Source organism: Cryptotermes secundus, unplaced genomic scaffold (genome assembly GCF_002891405.2).
Source record: "Cryptotermes secundus unplaced genomic scaffold, Csec_1.0 scaffold633, whole genome shotgun sequence".
In the NCBI taxonomy this organism is placed as follows: Eukaryota; Metazoa; Arthropoda; class Insecta; order Blattodea; family Kalotermitidae; genus Cryptotermes; species Cryptotermes secundus.
In genome coordinates this window covers 452412-472652 of record NW_019739220.1, presented here as the reverse complement: position 1 = coordinate 472652, position 20241 = coordinate 452412, and the positions used below count along the sequence as shown (strand labels likewise).

Genomic DNA, 20241 nt, shown 5'->3' with positions numbered 1-20241 from the left:
AAGTGTGATTTCGAATATTTCGAATATAAGCCGCACCCCAGTTTTCCTCTTGAATTTCTGGCAAAAAATGTGCGGCCTATACATGCGTAAATACGGTAACCTTTTACTTAGAGGAAAATAACAAAAGAAAGCTTATAGACAGTTACAAATGTTGCATGCCCTGACAAAAACACACCATTCCCAGCAATACGTTTATCAGGATTCACGACTGGACGAAGAATCGAGAAACATTCATATAACATTTAATTGAACTTAAAAATGAAAGCCACTAACGTTCTCTGGTTTTCTACAGCAGTGGACAGGAGCACTGATGTGGGCAGCAAGTTTTCGCTCGTGGAATGGACATAGCATTCGATATAACCGAAGACAAACTAGCTGCCTTAATAACAATGAAAGAGCCCACTATAGGTGTGTGTATAAAGAAGTGAAGAAGGCGCTGGAAATTCTGGATAACTCAATGCAGCAACTTGCTTGACCACTGACGGATGGAGCGCCAAGTAGGCCGATGACCGGAAGGGAATGACGTGTCTTGCTTATCACCACCGACGTGACTAATAGAACAGATTGACATGCAACAAAACGTTGCTGATAGCCAAGATCTGAGTGCGAAATCCCTCAAAATGAAGAATGTTATTCAGTGCGTTCATTCAGTCAAAAGGGATAAAAAAGGTAAGATAAAGTTGTCCCTGCGCTTAACTAATTAAGCACTACGCCGTGAAGGCGTATGGGAGATGGATCTATAGTTCCACATTTTCTTAACTTCGACATTAGTTGGATGGATCCCAGAGTCGGTCTGGACGACGTGGAGAAAATTTTTGACTCTACCAGGACTCGAACTCCGACCCCTCGGTCGTCCAGCCCGTAGCCAGTCGCTATCCCGGCTTTCTAACAAAAGTGGCAGCTCATCGCAAATTTAAAAATTTCTCGAGTGTGTACGAAGATGGTCTCTACTACCAAGAAATTGTAACCACCATAGAATATTTGGCGGAAGTAATAATTATGAAGGTCCTCATTATGTAATTTGCTTCTTCTTCCTGTTATTTTCTCTGTGTCTTGATCTAAATATTCTCCTCCGCCCCCTGTTCTCAGACACTCTCTATCAATGTTCTCTTGAGACGAGAGACCAACTCGTGACTCTGATATAACAGAATTAATCACTGACTTAATTAAATCAATGTATGTTTGCTGCCTGGATTTCTATTTATGCAATATAAATAGAGAGAGGCCAGAGTCTGCACAGATAAGCTTCGGAAGGAAGCGCCGAGGCAACGCAAGGCTGAAAACGTCCTACATTGATATGATATTGAACAGACTGACATCACGAGCCGCGTCTACGGAGCGTTTACGCTGTCTGTGGTTCTGAACGTTAGCCAACTCTTCTCTGTAAAGAGGCTAAAATCGGGAACTCTGTTACTGAAATACAAAATTCGCCCAATTTACGTTATCGGTGACAGAATAAGATGTGCGTTTTCAGCTCACGTCCAAGTCACGACAGCGAGAATACAGCCCCTCACATGCAATATGGCAACAGCAACATCTTACTTAGTACTGCTATTGTCTTATCTTCGGTCTGAATACAAATTCTACGTGACTACCTCCATACTGTTCACGCTATTTTATGTGTCATAAAAAAAGGTAAATCCATCCCTGCAAGTGGCCGTAGAGGTCCACATGGTTGCGCGACGTCGAGGCTCCCACATTTTCTACACAATCGGTTCACAGATGGCGGTGAAGTTGTCAGCCTTACGCGCAGGCCGATATTCACCCCAAGGAAGATTCCCGGTAATCTTTTCCGTTAGAGACTGAGTTGACCCTAGGGCCATAGTACGGCTGGAAGGATTACAGCAATTGAAAATCCAATTACATCATCGGAATTCGAACCCGCGACCTTCTGGGTTGTAGCATAGTGCCTCAACTAACTACGGCACGACGTAGTTATGTGCATGATGTTATGTATATGTTGTATTTTAGTGTTCCGCAAATAGAAAAGGTTGAGAAGAAATGGCAAAAGAATCTGCAGGTCATTTTTATATATTACATTTATGTTCGTCCTTCAATTATTATAATTTTATATAAATATAGAAGTTGTTCTCTAATTCGGCTCGAAACATTTCTCTTATGTGGCAGGGAGTGGACTCTAACCCACATCTCCCAAAAACGGCTCTAATATCCATCCTCCGGACGAGAGCAAAAAGTGTTTCTTTTGTGGAACCCCTGGCGCATGTCCATGCAGACGCGAATGACGTAGGTAAAGTTGCGTATTACTGAAAGATCAGGAGTTGTCTGATGAAGGCTGCAACCTTGACTTCAAGTTTAACATCTCGGAACTGAGACGAAAATGGCCTCGCGCTTCAAAGTGCGCCAGATCCGACAACCAACTCGCTAGTGTACTTGTGGTGAAAGGATACTGCACAATGCTCACAAATTTCGACGTGACTTCGGGCTGGGAATCACTGCGAGGACTGTGTAATTCAGAAACTGACAAATACTTGCTCAAGTGCTCGCGATGGCTGGCCAAAATGACCCTTGTTAATACTTCATTAGGATATCCTGAAGTCTGGTTCGGGCTCCCAAGGCGTTTAAAGACATGCATTAGACCAAATCTCGAATGCGGTGCACTCGAGTTCCTCATTCCCCGATGTGCATACTCGTACAGACTCAAATAAATTTAAGGAGACAGCAGGCGTAGAAGGGCCCCTAAAACTTAAAAATTTTGCCCAAATCTACTTTTCAATCACGTACTATTTTTTTTATCAGGCCTCCTTCATTCATTCATCTGTAATCTGTCAAGACGACAGGTCCACAGTCTCTTCCAAAACAGTTCCTCCACTTGATGCGATCTAGAGCTTTCTCCTTCAAATGAAAATATCCTCTTCTGTCCCCAAGGTCATCCAGCATCTTCTTACGTCTTCTGGTCACTTCTATCCGCCCCTCTATCTTTCTTTCCTTCAATAACTTAGGCCTCCTATGATTGGAAAATTACAAAATCACAGGGATTATTTAAGATTACCGTCCTTTCGAGTTGATGCCGTGTGGATGCGAGTACTAACGTTTCGGAGGAACCTAGTGCCTCCACTTTCTGGGTAGAAGAGTACACTGACGACCACAATCCTAATATTCGCCACCATGAAAGCCTCAAATCCCATATGAACCTCATTATTAATAAATCTTGAATACAGGCACGGGGCGAATGGAACATTCGAAACGGCCGGCTCAAGAACTGAAACGAGGCATCCATAGCCACATGATGCTAAGTCACTCAAGCAGAAAACCTAAATCGAAACGGAAACATAGCCGATATCTGAGAACGAGTGGAGGTTCACATCCACGCTCCCACATGTCACGATATCGACGTGTTAAGACAATGCCAGATACTAATCGTATTCTGTAACTGTATCTGTCAGCTTCACAAGGCAAAAAAGTAGCTTCAGTCTCAGGGTCACGCAGCTGGTCATCATTTGCTACAGTGTCCGCAAGGTGCCTCTTGACCTTCAAATGATACAGGTTGGGCGCAGTAATAAAGAAACAGATCTTGGTTTTGTGGCACATAAACCGATCGAACACTGCGACGGAATGAATATATTGCACGAGGGGTGTGGTAGGTGCGTGACGGTCAACTTCAACCGAGAATATAGGATAAAACATAAATGTAACAAACGGAAATTTTCGAACGCCTCTGTGGTCTAGTGGTCAGAGTTCCTGCCTACATATCCAGAGATCCCGGGTTCGATTCCCTGCCCTACCAGATTTTCTGAGAAGTAGTGGGTCTGGAACGGGATCCACTCAACCTCGTGAGGATAATTGAGGAGCTATTTCAAGGAAATGGCGGCTCCAGTCTAGAAAACCGAGATTAATGGCCGTGGGGATCCGTTGCGCTGCCCACGTAACACCCTCTATTCGCAAAAGTTTGCACTAACTTCGCCGACAAGCGGTGGTCGCTCGGACGGTATAGTTGGCTTGCGGACTATAGGCCACGGAGTTTGTTTTTTGTTTCCTGCATTACTGTAAACACTTAAATAATTATTTTAATACACCTAAAGTACATTCTGCTCATCTGCTGATCCAGAAGTCTTGTCGTCGGTACTGCCAACTTAGCTATTCTCGCACAGTGTTGTGCAGCGCATGTATTCACTTGTCCCGACCGTCAGTCGTAATGTGACCATCATGTGAACTGACTGTATTTGATATTGATTTTATTCGATGAATTTGAATTTTGGAAGAATTTGTTACAGGGGGGGAGGAAGGCCGCGCCATAGCTCAAGCGGTTAGTCGCTGGCTTCCCACCGCGGCGGCCCGGGTTCGATCCCAGGTCTGGTCAAGTGGGATTTGTAGTGGGCAAAGTAGGGCTGGAGCAGGTTTTCTCCGAGTACTTCCGTTTCCCCTGGCAATCTTCATTCCACCAACTGCTCCACAATCAACCTCACCTATCATCTGGGGCTGGTACAATAGGCCAGAAGCGGCCGCAGTACAAGGGACTTCGTCCCACCCCACTAGCAATAAAAAATACTCAGGGAGGAGGTGATATGCTCCCAACCGCCTTGATAACCTTCGATCGATCGATCGATCGAACGATCGAGTGATTTATCTGTGACGATAACATAAAACTAATAAGAGTTTCTAATGTCGTGGTAAATATACATATAGAGAGAAGTTAGAAAACTAGTACTCGTCGATGTTACGTGAAGGTTATCTGCGAAATGCGCCTCCACGGCACTCCAGCACAGGTGAGAGGACAGCAGAATTGAATACTCACCTTGTGGAGTGAGCTATAGATTATAATCTCCAACATCTCTGAAGTAACCTTAAGATGTTCTTCAAGAAGAATGGTATAAAATTCCGCTCAAGACTGTTCAAAACTTGTACGAGTCTATTTCAATAAGGAATGCAGCTGTACTGAAGGAAAAAGGTGGTACAATACCATATAAATACAGCAATACCTCGCATAGTCCGGCTTCGATCAGTTCGGATTCACTATAGTCCGGTTTGAAAATTTCAAAACAAACTAAATTTTAATTTCTATTCCTGCACGGTGAGCGGCTAAGTTTGATAGCCATACAAATCAAAGTTATGATTTTTAATATTTTTATCTTTAGGGTTCTCAATGGCAGATGGGGAGACTACATACTGCTCGTATTCTGAAGAGAGGCGCTGCCTGAATTCAGCCTGCTAACAGTTATGCACTTCGCGAATATACCTGTGATTAATTATTGCCGTTCCAAAATATTTTAAGTTTTACACGTCTTCCACGCGTTAGCGTAGTTGGTTGAGGCACTATGCTACAAGCCGGAAAATCGCGGGTTCGATTCCCAACGAGGTCACTGTTTCTTTTTTCGATTTACCTAATCCTTCCAGCGGCAGTATGGTCATGGGGTCGACTCAGCCTCCGACAGAAACGAGTACCAGGATCTTTCTGGGGAGTATTTTTATTGCTAGTGGGGTGGGACTAAGTCCCTTGTACTGCGGCCACTTCTGGCCTATTGTACCAGCCCCAGATGATAGGTGAGGGTGATTGTGGAGCAATGGGTGGAATGAAGATTGGCAGGGGAAACCGCAGTACTCGGAGAAAACCTGCCCCAGCGCCACTTTGTCCACCACAAATCCCACTTGACCAGACCCGGGATCGAACCCGGGCCGCCGAGGTGGGAAGCCAGCGACTAACCGCTTGAGCTATGGCGCGGCTCTTTCTGGGGAGTAAGGGGCGGCCGATGCGTAAGGCTGACAACCTTACGGCCATATATATATGCTGACTGTCTAGAAAATGTATGTGCCTTGGACGCCTCACAACCCTATAGGCGTCCACGGCCCGTTACAGAGAGAGCTTTACCTTTTTTCCCCCGTTTTCGAATGATTTGTTTGTCAGCTTTACATCGTGCACAGGTGTACTGGATACTCGTATCATGTGCGTATTTTATTTTTCTACAGAACGTGCCTTCGAGACGTTCTTCATCCCGCAATACTTGAGTTACGCTACAGATACGTGCAGAAACGCATATATGAGTAGGCCCTCGTGTAAAATGTCCATTACTGTTATCCGATTTTAAATAAAGTTGGAATGAGTCGACAACTATCAAATTCCACAGAAATCCGGTAAACGGTTCTTGCGTTCTTAAATCTCGACGGACAGGCATGGAAAAGCTACGCGACTGTTGCCTTCGCTGCGAACGCATCAAGAACCATAATCGTTTAAACCATTCTTATGAACAGAAAGTCATATCCTACGGAAGATAACCTTGAGATAAATGTCCTGTGTTCAGCATGCGACGTGCCTTATGTCTGCTTCTCAGAATCAATAGAGCAATTAATTCCCTAGTCATGCTAAACTCACTAATAACTGTGTCAAAGACATTATTTCTCTGTGGGCAGCATGAACATTTAAAAAGTGCAAGCCCCAATAAGCCGTGTCTCATTTTAGCAAATTTTGATGTCAGGTCCCCAAAAAAATTGTTCGCTGTTTTGTGGAATATGCTTCTTGTTATTTACAAGAAAGCTATGAAGTTATGCCTAAGGCCATGTATGCAGACGCACTGAAGGAATTGTGATATACAACTGGCAGAAATCTTGCAGTCACCTGGATCGACTCCAGATTTCCACAACACGTGCCGTACACTTGCCTAACAGTCATTATCGTGCTTTGAAATTAGTGACAAATACGTATGAACAGACTTGAAGTTCGCACAGCGGTCACTATGAAGTTTACTATCTTGTGAAATGAGACATTCTGAAAACGGAAGCAGCACGTTCCTCCGAAACATTGATAAACATTTAACAGAATATGATGCGTCACATCTCAAAAGAGAGTAATCTTCATTGTGTATGAAGTCGCTTGGATCTCTAGTTAAAGTTATTTAAAAATAATATTAAAGTGATGTATTCTACGTTCTTTGTTCTTCTTGTCTTTGTCATTTTGTTCGTGTTGGCACCTGTTGGAGGCCTATACTGCGAAGTTCTGTGACCTTTGCATTGTGACGATGGTGTTATTCTTGTCTCCCGACACCTGTGCTATTTCAAGTGTGCGCTGTACTTCGCCTATATGCAAACTGTTAATGGTTAAGGAGAAACTATGAAAAAAATACCAAAAATGCGAAAGTATTTCTCACATTGGCGTGAAGACGTAACCAAAACATCCATACTGTAAAACAATAGTTGGATACTCAAGTCTAAAAATGTGATGCATTGACTGTTTTATGAGTCCTTGTTGAAAGTATTTCTCAAAACGACGTAAAGACTTAACAAAAACATCCATACTGTAAAACGTTAGTTAGATACTAAAGTTTAAAAATGTGATGCACTGACCCATAGGGCAGAGTATGTTTTGTCACGACACTTGAACTGTGTTTTATGAGTCCTTGTTGAAAGTATTTCTCAAAATGACGTAAAGACTTAACCAAAACATCCATACTGTAAAACGTTAGTTAGATACTCAAATCTAAAAATGTGATGTATTGACCCATAAGGGAACGGTGTGTTTTTTCACAACGCTTGAACTCTGCTTTATGAGTCCTTGTTTTAAATAAATTATGCTCATGTGACAACTGTGTTCTAATAGTACTGTCGTTACATGTGATAATGCTTTCGTCATATGTCCTAACAGAAATGGCCGTCACACCGAAATATACTTGTATGTGTAACAGGCAAATTCGTGGTCCTTTATTTCCTTTAAATGCCTTCATCTGCACGCGGAAATTGGAAGAGTATATGAATGTCATTTATTACGAACAAGGACTCATAAAGCAGAGTTCAAACACTGGCACACCCGATGGCCCGAGAAAACTCTGCAAGTTTGTTCGCCATGAAAAGCTTCAAATCCTATAAAATGTTACAAATTCCTCTCTTTCTTCACAGATTAGGCCTTCTGCCCTATTGCGATTCAGAATTCTGAAAAAGTGCAGAAGACTGGTGCTCTGAATGCTCAGGTCGATACAGCACAGGAAAATGTAGGCATTTATCCATGTCTCTAACGAGATTCGAACCCGGGTTCCCAGTGTTCAAGAGGTATTAGACTGGAAGCGCTGTAGACCGCATGGAAAATGTTTATAATTTTTAACGAACTGCAAGGTTTCCTACATTTCTTGTTAATCATACCGTACTGCCTTTCACATACAATTAACACATTAACATTAGCACTGACTGTTGCTAGGGGGCGCGGTAGAGTACTTGGTTGAGGCACTACGCTACAAGCCGGAAGGTCGAGGGTTCAAATCTCGATGAGGTCACTGAATTTTTTCACTTGACCTAATCCTTCCAGCCGCACTACGGCCCTCGGGTTCACTCAGCCTCTAACAGAAATGAGTATCAGGAATTAATTAAATAATTTTCCTGGGGAGTAAAGCGCGGCCGGCGCGTAAGGCTGACAACCTTACCGCAATATTTGAGCCGATTGTCAGGATAATTTGGGACCCCCAACGTCTCGCAACCCTATGGGCCTTCAAGGCCTGTTACAGGGATAGCTTTACTTTTACGTTTTTTTTTTCTAACTGTTGCTAACGGCTTGCAAGCAGTCGTAATGACGCTATTTATATTAGAAAAAGTTGCGCCGATTTTTGTACAATTTTGAAGATCTATCACCACACAATTTCAGGATCCTACATGGACGGAGAGACAAAAAGAAAGTTCAATTTAGTTTATCTCATAACTGATGCTGGCAACGCTAAAAATGATGGTCGATACAAACATTATGAATGGCTCACATTTGTTTTGCACTGCCTTTTGAGTAGTGGCAACACGTGACACGTTTAACGTGGCTGTTCCGTTGATATAACGCAAAAAGCAAAAGGATCTGTGATTCCATTTCTGAGGTCTGTTTCACGATACTGTACCTAAGACTACAGGGTCGAAGAGTATAACTGATGAATAATGAATCGAGAAGGATTTGAAAGGAGGGGATCGTGACATAAACGAGGTGGTTTCCCGATACTTGACTGAAAAGGACTGAGGAAAACCACGAACAAAATCAGCATAACCCAAGCACCTTCCGAATATAAATTTAGAGCGTTACCGCTACATCGGCTCGGTCGGTGATGTGTACTGAAGCGTTCAAACTGCTCAGATTTTGGAGAAGAACGCGCGTTCAGTACGCCAGAGATAGCTGTGTTATGCCGGAGCGAAGACGTTGCGCGTCTACGGTGGCGGACGAGAGCTGATATGTGCGTTCTCGCGTCCACGGAATGTAACATGTGTTGAGGTTAAAGATTAGTGCATCCGGGACAACGCAGAATCGGTACTGATTATATTTAATCTGAAATTACATCCAGTCGCGGAAAACGCGGTACAAGGACGGCTTAAGACCCAAACAAACACTTAAATCATGCCGATTACACAGAAAATACATATATATAAGTATTTTAAAGAAAGCCGTCTTCTGGGATGTGGCGCCGTGTATAAATTGTGTTAACCGACGTTTCGGAGGAACGTATCGCCTCCATCTTCAGGGTAGAAGACAAGAAGAAATCCGCGAGTGAACCAGCTAGAGCAGGTGCAAGTCTAGTCTTCTACACTGAAGATGGAGGCGATACGTTCCTCCGGTTAACACAATATATACATGGGGCCACATCCCAGAAGACGGCTTTCTTCATAGGCACGGCCGTGAAAACCTCAAATCTTACAAGTACTATTTTAAAATTTGAAAATTTGTTCCAGTGCTTAATTAAGCATCAAGTTATGAAGATGTATGGGGAGTGAAGGTATATACATTCTCAATTTCGGCACTACAAGGAGGTGAGAGATCAGGTTCATAACTTGGCTGATTTATCCAGGGGAAAAAGAGCCCCCCACCCCGTACCCAACGGTCAGGACGCTGGTGGGACCAAGAACCGGTCTGAACGCTTTCGAGCAGAAAAAAGATCTGTGTTCCTGCCTGAGATCCAACCCCGATTTCCCGGTCGTCCAGCCCGTAGTCGAAGTCACTACACCGCCTGAGCAATCCCGACTCATGTCTATGTGATTATTCTGTCAGAACGTATAATAAAATGTTCACGTGATACTAGTGTCCCTCCCACATTTGAAGCTCACATCTCTTCCACGTGGCAATTCTTAGTGGTTCTTAACTTTGAAGTACAGGGGTTGACTATGCTGTGGCACGTGGGTTCATTTAAAGTTTCATAAAAATGTGATATTTCATATTCTGTAGGCAGTACTAATACAAAATTGTTCAGTTCGTTGATCAATCAGAAGGCGTACTTCTGTTGGGTATGAATGCTTCTGCGGAAATGCCAAACAGACCACACACATACAAGAGTGCTCTTAGGCTGCATGACTGGCCGCGCCGTACCTCAAGCGGTTAGTCGCTGGCTTCCCATCGCGGCGGCCCGGGTTCGATCCCGGGTCTGGTCAAGTGGGATTTGTTGTGGACAAAGTGGCGCTGAAGCAGGTTTTCTCCGAGTACTTCGGTTTCCCCTGCCAATCTTCATTCCACCAATTCCTCCATAATCACCCTCACCTATCATCTGAGGCTGGTACAATAGGCCAGAAGTGGCAGCAGTAGAAGGGACTTAGTCCCAACCCACCAGCAATAAAAAAATTAGGTTGCTTGGTGTTCGTATCGAATTTCATTACACACGGTCAACGACGTTATAAATGATATTCTAGTATTTTTAGACCAATAATACAGTTCCGTCAACAATGCAACTATTTTTATTCTTTCTCTTCCACTTTCCCTTTTACAATATGTTTCGACCTAACCGGCTATCATCAGGTATCTTAATTTGCCAAAACTAGCGACCTGCTCACGCTGGTTCCTCGCTCGCGAATTTTTATACCCTGAAGATGGAGGCGATACGTTAATCCGAAACGTCGGCTTACACAACATCTACACAGCGCCACATCTAAGAAGACGGCATTCTTCTTAAATCTTTACTACATGCAAGAAAATCCTTGGATGGGGGATAGTGCCTGATCCAACACAAAAACATCGACAATCCACACATGCCATAACTCCTACCGGGATCGGCCTTCGAGTCAGTTTTCACGCTCAACAACCCCACTGTATATAAATGCGATCCAGATTTCGAGATTCTATGGACAGCAAAATTTAGATTCCTTATTGGTCAGAATGACCTGTGGCAAGACTGTCATGAATTTAATTAGATTAAATGGTTAAGGACAGGAATGGTGGTTGACCGCTACTGCACAACAGGTCACCTCTCCCAGAAGACATTAAGGGCACCGAGGACGAAGCACATTCTTTGAAGCCAGCTGCACTTGAAAACCTGTCGAAAAGCTACTCAACTTACAACGCATCTGACTGGCTTTTCCCATTACGTGGATATATTAACCCTTATGGCCACGGGCCTTGCCACAGCACGCCGCGGCGACCTAGGTTAGATCGCAGGACAGGTCATGTGGGATTTGTGGTACATAAAGTGGCAGTGGTGCAGGTTTTCTCGAGTATTGCGGGCTCCCCTGCCAATTCTCACTCCACCGACTGCTCCACAGTAATCACCTATCATCCGGGGATAGTATAATAGCCCCAATAGTGGCCAATGTACCAGGCAGACTCAGTCTCACCCAAGAAATAAAAGAAAATTATGGACAGCTGTCACTTAAACTCAGGCCTTCAGAATTCCCATTCCTCTCTTCGAGGTGGTTCTGGCGGCTATAGAAATCCTAAAGAATTCTCGAAAACCTACTGACATAAAGAAAAAGTGAAGAGATCCCCTACGTAAAATTCATCGTGAAATCTTGGCATTTTGGATATCACTGATTCATTAATAACTGGTTGTTAGGGCAACTGAATGACGGCCTTTGGCACGGTCTGAGTATGTTGTATGCATAAGTGAAACAACAAAGACGTTCAGGGTATAAATAGGGAACAGATAACTCGTCACACGAAGTCGAATATGCAGTAATAGTTCTAAACTGTTCATGAAGCACGAATAGTCGGGTATTTGGGTCCTATATGTTGTTCTTGGGCCAGTCTGAGTCCACGAGCAACTTAAACCTGGTCTGAAGGACGCTCCTGTATCCATGGTTCGTCTAGAATCTGTTGTCATGTCGACCGAAATGAGCTGGCTGATGAGCCTTCGAGTTGCTCAGCAACCAAATCATCATACGTAAAAAGAAAACTGGCAGGAAGGAACTAGACCATAGGCCTACTCTTCTCTTACAGATACACGCACCCAGTGGCAGGATGCCACGTGGAAAAGCGTATTTCGATCGGTAGCAGGTGTGGGGGCATAATTACATCCAAACCGCTATTATGGGGTTGTGGGCGGGCCCATAGAGAGAGTTGTGGGGAAAAGGGCAGACAGACCACCCAATTATCACACTTTCTATCACTAATTCCAGAATCTGAATAAGGAAACTCTTTCAAATCCACTTTCGGTAAAAAAAAACCGTTACTTCAAAGGTACGCACCTCAGTTACAACCGCCATAAAGTAATTTGGATTGTTATTTTCTGGCTTATGACACCGTGCAGCCTGCTAAGTTTCGGAGGAACCCTCATACTCTGAAGATGGAAAAAGCAACTTATTTCGAAACTTTGGTAACCAAGTAGCAGACTACATGGTATCGTAACCCGGACGGCTAAAATGAAAGTTTTTTACCACCGAGAAAACCTAAAATCTGAAATGAAAATTTTCACGCTGTTCTCAAGTTGTTATTTTCTTATTTATTTATTTATATACATATATATACACACACACACACATATATATATATATATATAAAGCTTTGCGAGAGTGAGATATATCATTGTCAGTAAGCAACTTCAGGTTACCACAGCAACGAACTGCCTGGCGCCAGTACTTAGCATTAAGGTAATTTATGTAATAGGTCACAAGAGAACAGTTTAATTACGTGTAGGAGCCACTACAGACGGGGTCCGGATTGGTAATTGGATTTACTGAACTCTTACAACTCGTAACTACAAGTAACACACACATCACAAATTACTACAGAACACACTAGGTTTTCTCACTCTGTTAGAGTCTTCACTAGCCATTGCTTGGTAGCGGCTTTAGCGGAGGACGTTTCCCTTCCTCTGGGTTCCCAAACTGTCCCCGGCCTCAGCTACCAGCTTCTCACCGCAACAGCGCATAACAACTGAGTCCCAGTGGTTATCTAACAACTCGATAACTCACCAACCGACAGACTGACTGGCTGACTGACTGACTGACTGACTGACTGACTGACTGCCTGCAGACTCTCCCTCGGCTAACTCTCTCACAGTCACAGTTCACTACCTCCTCTCGCTTATAACAATTCGGCATGGACCACGCAGAAAACACCGCTCCTCTGTTGCAGCGCAATTGTTGCGTAGGTGTCTATTGGTGGAGCCGTTACTTAGAAAGAAATTGTTATTGCAGTTGCTTATTTCGCGATAGTTGCCTAGTAAACGGGTCTACATGTCACAGTATTTTAATGTGAATGTGGGAAGTGTGATACACTGTATGAAAGAAAATGTTTGTCATTATCTGTGCATGCTGTTCGTATGAGATGACGTTAAAAGTCGGCTTCCAGGCACCATTCAATAACAATGGAAGTTCATGTATATGGCGCATCAGATTCATTTCTTTCTCAAGATGGCACGAAACTTTGATGAAGCTGCTAATTTTTTTGTACAGTTAATTGACGAAAGAATACCGAAAGAGATTCTACAGTACGAACCAAAAGGACGTCGAACCCTAAGTGGAGCTTCGAACGGATGAAGTTATTCGAATTGAAACAGGCTTCATTTCCTCTACCAATGACAGGCAACCCGTGGCTCACTGGCCATCACTCTGCGGCCAGAGACTACATTCCACTAACAAAAAGGAAAAATACTAAATTAAAAACAATATTCCGAAAAAAAAATTTAAAGCAATACATGGTATTCAAGCTGAAAATATAAAAATCCCAAAATTAACACCACGGTGTGCTTCAGAGCGAGGAGTCAGAAAATCTACATATAAACTTACATTTAAGGTGTTTAAGACTATTTCTACTATATTAAAATTAATTTTAATTACTTTATTAATATTGATATACTTCTTCCCATTCTTCAATTTTAATACTTTCTTTAAATCCGAGATGGGGGGAATGCCTAATAAGCCCCCTCGTCCGGTGCCCATGTATACTGGGGCACACACTTTGTTGGCAGGTGTTCATAATTAACATCCAATTAATACAATAAGATCACGATGGCGATCATCGCTAATTATAACACCTGTGTCAACAATTATTCATGATTTGTTGTGCGTGAACTTGTCTCATGTGACAGGAGAATAGTTCTCCCTTCGCCATTCTGAAGCGAGCAACCATTTTGACTGTCGAAATGACGGCTTTGATAGACCAGGCTTTTTCGCATTGCCGAGATGTTGGTTTAAACTTAGGTAACTCTTAGCGGCCTCCGTAGTCTAGAGGTAACGTTCCCACCTCATGACTCGTAGTACGCGGGTTCAAATACCCGGCGGAGGTCGTCGAATTTTTAAGGGCGGAAAAATTCAGGGAACAAGTCCTCCGGGAGGGACTTTAAGCCGTGGGTCCCGTGTCGTAGCTTTACGGCACGTAAAAGAACCTCATATCTCCAAAGGAGGTCACTGAGCCAAATTACGGACGTTTCCCGCCCAACAGCAGTCTCTAATACCTCTGGTAGATGGGGGAAGCATTATAGATACCTCTCAGCTAGTAGAGCCGGTCTCGCTGGCTGGGCGCGACTGATGGTAAGCACCAGTACCGGTAGGATATGGAGACTGGTAGAAATCATAGAGGGAAGCACAATGGACCAATACACGTCTAAGTGCATGGGGAAACCCACCCTCTCCAATAACTAACTAACTAGGTAACTCTTCACACTGCCAAATCACTTTCATGTATTCTTTCCAGTTGCGCTTGTTCGTTTGTTTATGCTAGGAGGTGATAAGTGCAATGTTCATAGTGGTAAATGTACAGTACTACTACTATGCCTGAACTGTGCGAGATACAAGAGCAACTGGAAAGAATACATGAAAGTGATTTGGCAGTGTGAAGAGTAGTTGATTGTTAGTAAACGATATTTCAGTTCAGCGGCATTACTGATATGGGACTGAAACTGGATGGGACACATCGGCTTCTGATCTATGCTGATGATGTAAATTTATGGGTATATAACATAAATATCATAGAGACACAGAAGCTCTTGCTAATGCTAGTAATGAAGTTGGTCTAGACGCAAACACGCACAAAACTAAGTATATGTTGCTGTCATCAGAATGCAGGGTAAAATCATAACATGAAAATAGCTAGATCCTTCGAAAAAAATTTCTGAGAAGTATTGGGTCTGTAAAGGGGTCCATTCAGCCTAGTGAGGATCTATTTCAAGGAATACAGGCTCCGGTCTAAAAAACCGATATTAACGGCCGTAAGGATCTGTTGCGCTGACCACGTGACAACTTCTATCCGGAGAAGTTAGCACTAACTTCGCCGACAAGCGGCGGTCGCTCGGTCGGTATAGTTCGTTCGCGGACTAGAGGCCACGGAGTTTTAGATCTTTCGAAAATCTCGCAGTTCAAATATTAGGGAACAACAGTAACAAATCAAAATTTAATTCATGAGGTACCCTTCATGAGGTTAAGATCAGATTAAATTAGGGCAATGCTTGCTATCATTCAGTTCAATACCTACTGGTTTCTTATCTCCTCCCTAAAAACATAAAAACTGAAATACGAGTATAAAAGATAAAGGTAAGAGGCCATGCAAGCCCAATGAGTTGAGAGACGTCGAGGCTCCCGCATTTTCTAGACAATCGGTTCACAGATGGCAGTGAGGTTTACAACCTTACACGCCGGCCAGCCTTTACTCCCAGGAAGATTATATGAAACTATAATTTTGCCTGTATTTTTGTATGGGTGTGAAACTTGTCTCTGACATTACGGGAAGAATACGGGCTGAGTGTGTTTGAGAACAGGGCGGTTAGGAGAGTATTTGGACCAAAGAGGGACGAGAACGTATGAGACTGGAGAAAACTTAATAATGAGACACTTCATAACTTGTACCCTTCTCCAAGTATAATCAGAATGATCATGTCAAGGAGGATGAGGTGGACAGGGCAGAAAAACCCACACACACACACAAACTAAACATCATGCCCTGAGTGGGATTCGAACCCACGATCCCGGTTTCCAAGCTAGCTACGACAGTATATGCCTTAGACCGCTCGGCTACCGTGACCGGCAGTTGATCTATTAGGAACAAATATTGTGGGAGTCTCATCTTTCGCCACGTTAGTTCAGCTTAACAGCTTTTATGATGATGCTAAAGCTATCCAAATGAATTTGTTATTCTATTAACAGTAGCCTACAAAAAGGAAACCGTACAAATGAAAGTTGTTAAAGTTAAATAGGAATTACACACATGATTTATGTAATTGCGAGTACCTCTCCCCACCTCCTTCTCGGTACTACCTCTGTCTTTAAAAGTGCAATACAATCAGTATTACCTACATGTCCTTGCTGACAACAAAGTAAACCATTCGCACCCCCTAAAACACAAAAGGCTAAAAAAAAACAATAATACGTGCATAGTCAGGAAGCCTAACCTCATAATTCACAGGTTTCACTGATCGGCTGAATCAATGATTTGGATGCTGCAACTTACCTCCAGATTTAGGCACAATAGAGCACTGTGGTCGCGGTGCAAGGGCCAAGAAGGCCCACCACTTACACATACATTCATTCATTCATTCATTCATTCATTCATTCATACATACCTCCAGATTTTAGGTTGGCTCCGTCTTCTATCGGTATGACAAGCAAGGGGAACACACCACTGAGACCGATTACTGCTGATCCAATCATGGAGAACAGCCAAGGATTATATTCAGAATTTCGAAGTAATGATATGACTGGAATCCATGCATCCGGTATATAGTCACTTGCGAATGTTTTGTAAACACCCCAAATGTCCCCGTCACTGGTATTGTTTCTTAGGAACTGCGTATCTGCCTCTGACATGGCATCCATTGAGCACATGTTAACCACGCACACGAAATTCGTATTCTATCTCTTCTGAAAACTCCGAGAAGATAACCACCGTAGTTGCACTATGGCGATTCTGTTCAATATTCTGTCTTCTCCAAGCAGACAAGTTAACTTACAACTTACGAAAATAAGAGCTAAAATCCGACAGATGAAATGCTCAGTTTAAATATCTATATCACTTCAAGTGGATTGCATTTAAAGATCGACAGATATCGCCGTAATTCTCTAATCTCTCTTTCCAAAACAAACCACTTGCACTCACGGGTGCAGAGCAGTTTGCTACGATACTGAATGGTTTTCAGTACATGTTTATATACTACTCAACACATTCGATCATGTACACTCGTCCTAAAAATTCCGACCGCATTGATGAACACAAATGCTACGGTGCTGGTTACTTCTAACATGATGGACTAGAATTCCCCAATAATCTCCCAACATATCTAGTTATTTTAGCTTCTTATGTTTCTCACATGTGCACCACGCCATCTTTGAGCTGTATTTGACGTAGACGTCTGATGGAAACTTATTGCAGCGATTGTACAAGCATTGCCGCTAGATGTCGTACCAATGCAGGACATATGGTGTACGCCAGATACGAAAACCTACGAAATATAGCTTGAATATGGCGTAATGATCCTGTTTGAAAGGAAAGTGCGTATTACAGACGTGAATATGAATGTGTTTGCTAAAGAAATAGAATAAGGAACACAATAAAAATAAGTAATAGATGTTCCTTCCAATAAACTTGTATGTGTTACGCGGCAGATGTCTACAAAATATGATTCAATATGAAAAAAAGTTCAGAATTACCAACCGCACGGACGGAAAAATGTTGGACAGCAGAAACGACGATAGGACAGTCTTTCACGTCTTTGAGATGGCACGGGGGAGAAAAAACTTTCCTGCTGGTGGAGATGATGAAAGAATTTGCAACACTCTATTCTTCATACCAGATTTTTAGTACCATTGTCGGTATAGTTGACTGTAGCTGCAGCATGATAGTCTCTGTACCACGGGGATCTTTTTAATGTGCGTTTGGGCTCCCCTACTTGACCTTATTTGATTCAGTAGATCGCCTGTTCCAGCTTGTTATTTGTGTTCACTCTTAAATATATGGTGTGGTTATTTTGAACCGTACATTCACCATCTAAAAATGTATTCTGTAGATTGCAGGTATACTGCTTTTAGAATAATGTTACAACAGAATAGAGATTGTGGGACCAAAGTGATTGCAGATTTTCGGTCACTTAGCCAAAAAAATAAGATCTATATTCAGCAATTAAAAACACGAACATTTGATTTGTCTACGACATGCTTTAAGTTGAACAATGACCCAAAATTATTACTTGTCAGCAGAACAGCATTTAAGTCTTTTTTTAAACATCTTAAGAAATTGTTTCTTGCATTAAAGTTCTTTTTATACCCACATTACATGTTGCTCAGAGATTAAACTTCTGGATTTCACGTCCTTCAGGATTTTGGATTTCAAATACTTCCATTTCCCATACTGCATATCCTACATTAGAATTATGACCTAAAATAATTCGTACAACAAAATGTTCAACAAAACTGTAAGATATTCTTACAGCAGGAAAACTTATCTTAACCATTAAGATGATGATTTGGCTATTCTGACATCCCTCACAATTTATTTTGTAGTGACCATTAAATACACTTCAGGCATACTCCTCTTATAGCATGCCAACTTCCCCTTCAAAGCAGAATATATCATCTGTTTTTGTTTAATGCTAGTGGGGTGGGACTAAGTCCCTTGTACTGCGGCCACCTCTGGCCTATTGTACCAGCCTCAGATGATAGGTGAGGGTGATTGTGGAGCAACTGGTGGAATGAAGATTGGCAGGGGAAATTGAAGTACTCGGAGGAAACCTGCCCAGCGCCACTTTGTCCACCACAAATCCTGCTCGACCAGACCCGGGATCGAACTCGGGCCGCCACGGTGGGAAGCCAGCGACTAACCGCTTGAGCTATGGCGCGGCCCGTTTATATCATCTGTTACTATTAAGGCATCATAATGACCATGTCTAACATACTGCTTCATAAATCAAAGTGTTAAACAAAACTGTACTATTTTTGTACAAAAGTAATCTTTACTGAAATTTTTAAAATTTCACGAATGAGAATTAGAGCCAGTATAGCAACTGGCAATGGCCTGAACAACCGAGAGGTTGGCTTTCAAGTCTCGGTAGAGCCAAGAATTTTCTCTTCTCCACGTGGTCCAAACCAACTGTAGGGCACACCCAGCCTCCTATCCAATGGGTACCAAGGGTTCTTTCCCCAGAGGTAAAGCGGCCAGGGCGTGAAGCTGACCACTCACCTCCAACTACTGCTGAGGTCGAGAAAAGGAGGATCTATACATCCAATCCCCCGTACGTCTTCATGGGGTAGTGCTTAATTAAACACAAGGACTTCACCTTCCTGCAGTCTCTTCAGTGTGCATACCTAGAGATTATGACTTCTTGTCTCAGTTTACTATATTGCCTCATTACCATATGGATGCATACACAGACTTCAAAACATCATACATTTTCAGATTTTCAGGGTAATGAGTGTTAAGACTGTGGTCTTCTGGGTCATGACATCATGTAGTCTTGTAGGTATCTATCAGCATTTAGGAATATCATACTTGCTTCTTCATTACAGCTGAAGTGATTAGAGTGAGGATTTCAGCCACCTTCAGAGCGGTGGGGAGTGGGGTTTCTCTGAATCAGGGGGTAATACCGACATAAAAATGGAACACAATTTCCATATATTGCAATGCAGAATAGTATTTCTTTTTTCACACATTGAAACTACTATTATAATTCTTTTACTGTCCTCTTTTTATTTCTTGAGGCATGGATTGTTCTAGACTACCTCCAGAGCCAGGTAAACAGCTGAAGTAATTGAATATAAAAAAGGTGTCTCATATTTAACAGTATGACTTGTCAGTTTCATCTGGAACTTTGTTATGTTCATTACATAGATAAGGCACTGACTAACAGAGTTCAAAGAGCATGTTGCACCCTATCATATTTCTCATACCAACCATCTAAATCAGACACTAAGAACCAGCGTAACACTGACCTCTCAACTGCAACTGGAGACTTTTTTGCACCCAGATTCAGCAGATAAATTTAACCTGTTTCATCCAGGAACAGAGGATATTAAATCTCCCTGGAATTGCAAGGCAGGGCTGGCATTCAGATTTCTGATATCTCTGTTGTAATAACACTGACAAAATGATGTGCTCAGTAACTGGAGTGTGCCATGCTGTGCTACTCATATTATAATGCAGTGCACAGCAAG

General features: G+C 42.7%; 1 protein-coding gene across 1 annotated transcript in view; it reads right to left on the bottom strand.

The window, feature by feature from the left end:
* The window catches only part of LOC111871752 (zinc transporter ZIP13 homolog), a 56554-nt gene extending 39298 nt beyond the window's left edge, over positions 1 to 17256 (bottom strand). Inside the window, exon 1 of the mRNA XM_023865056.2 lies at positions 16662 to 17256. Coding sequence (XP_023720824.1) covers positions 16662 to 16923 — 262 coding nt within the window. The 5' untranslated portion in view covers positions 16924 to 17256. The remainder of the gene's footprint in view (positions 1 to 16661) is intronic.
* Between the last annotated feature and the right edge of the window lie 2985 nt (positions 17257 to 20241).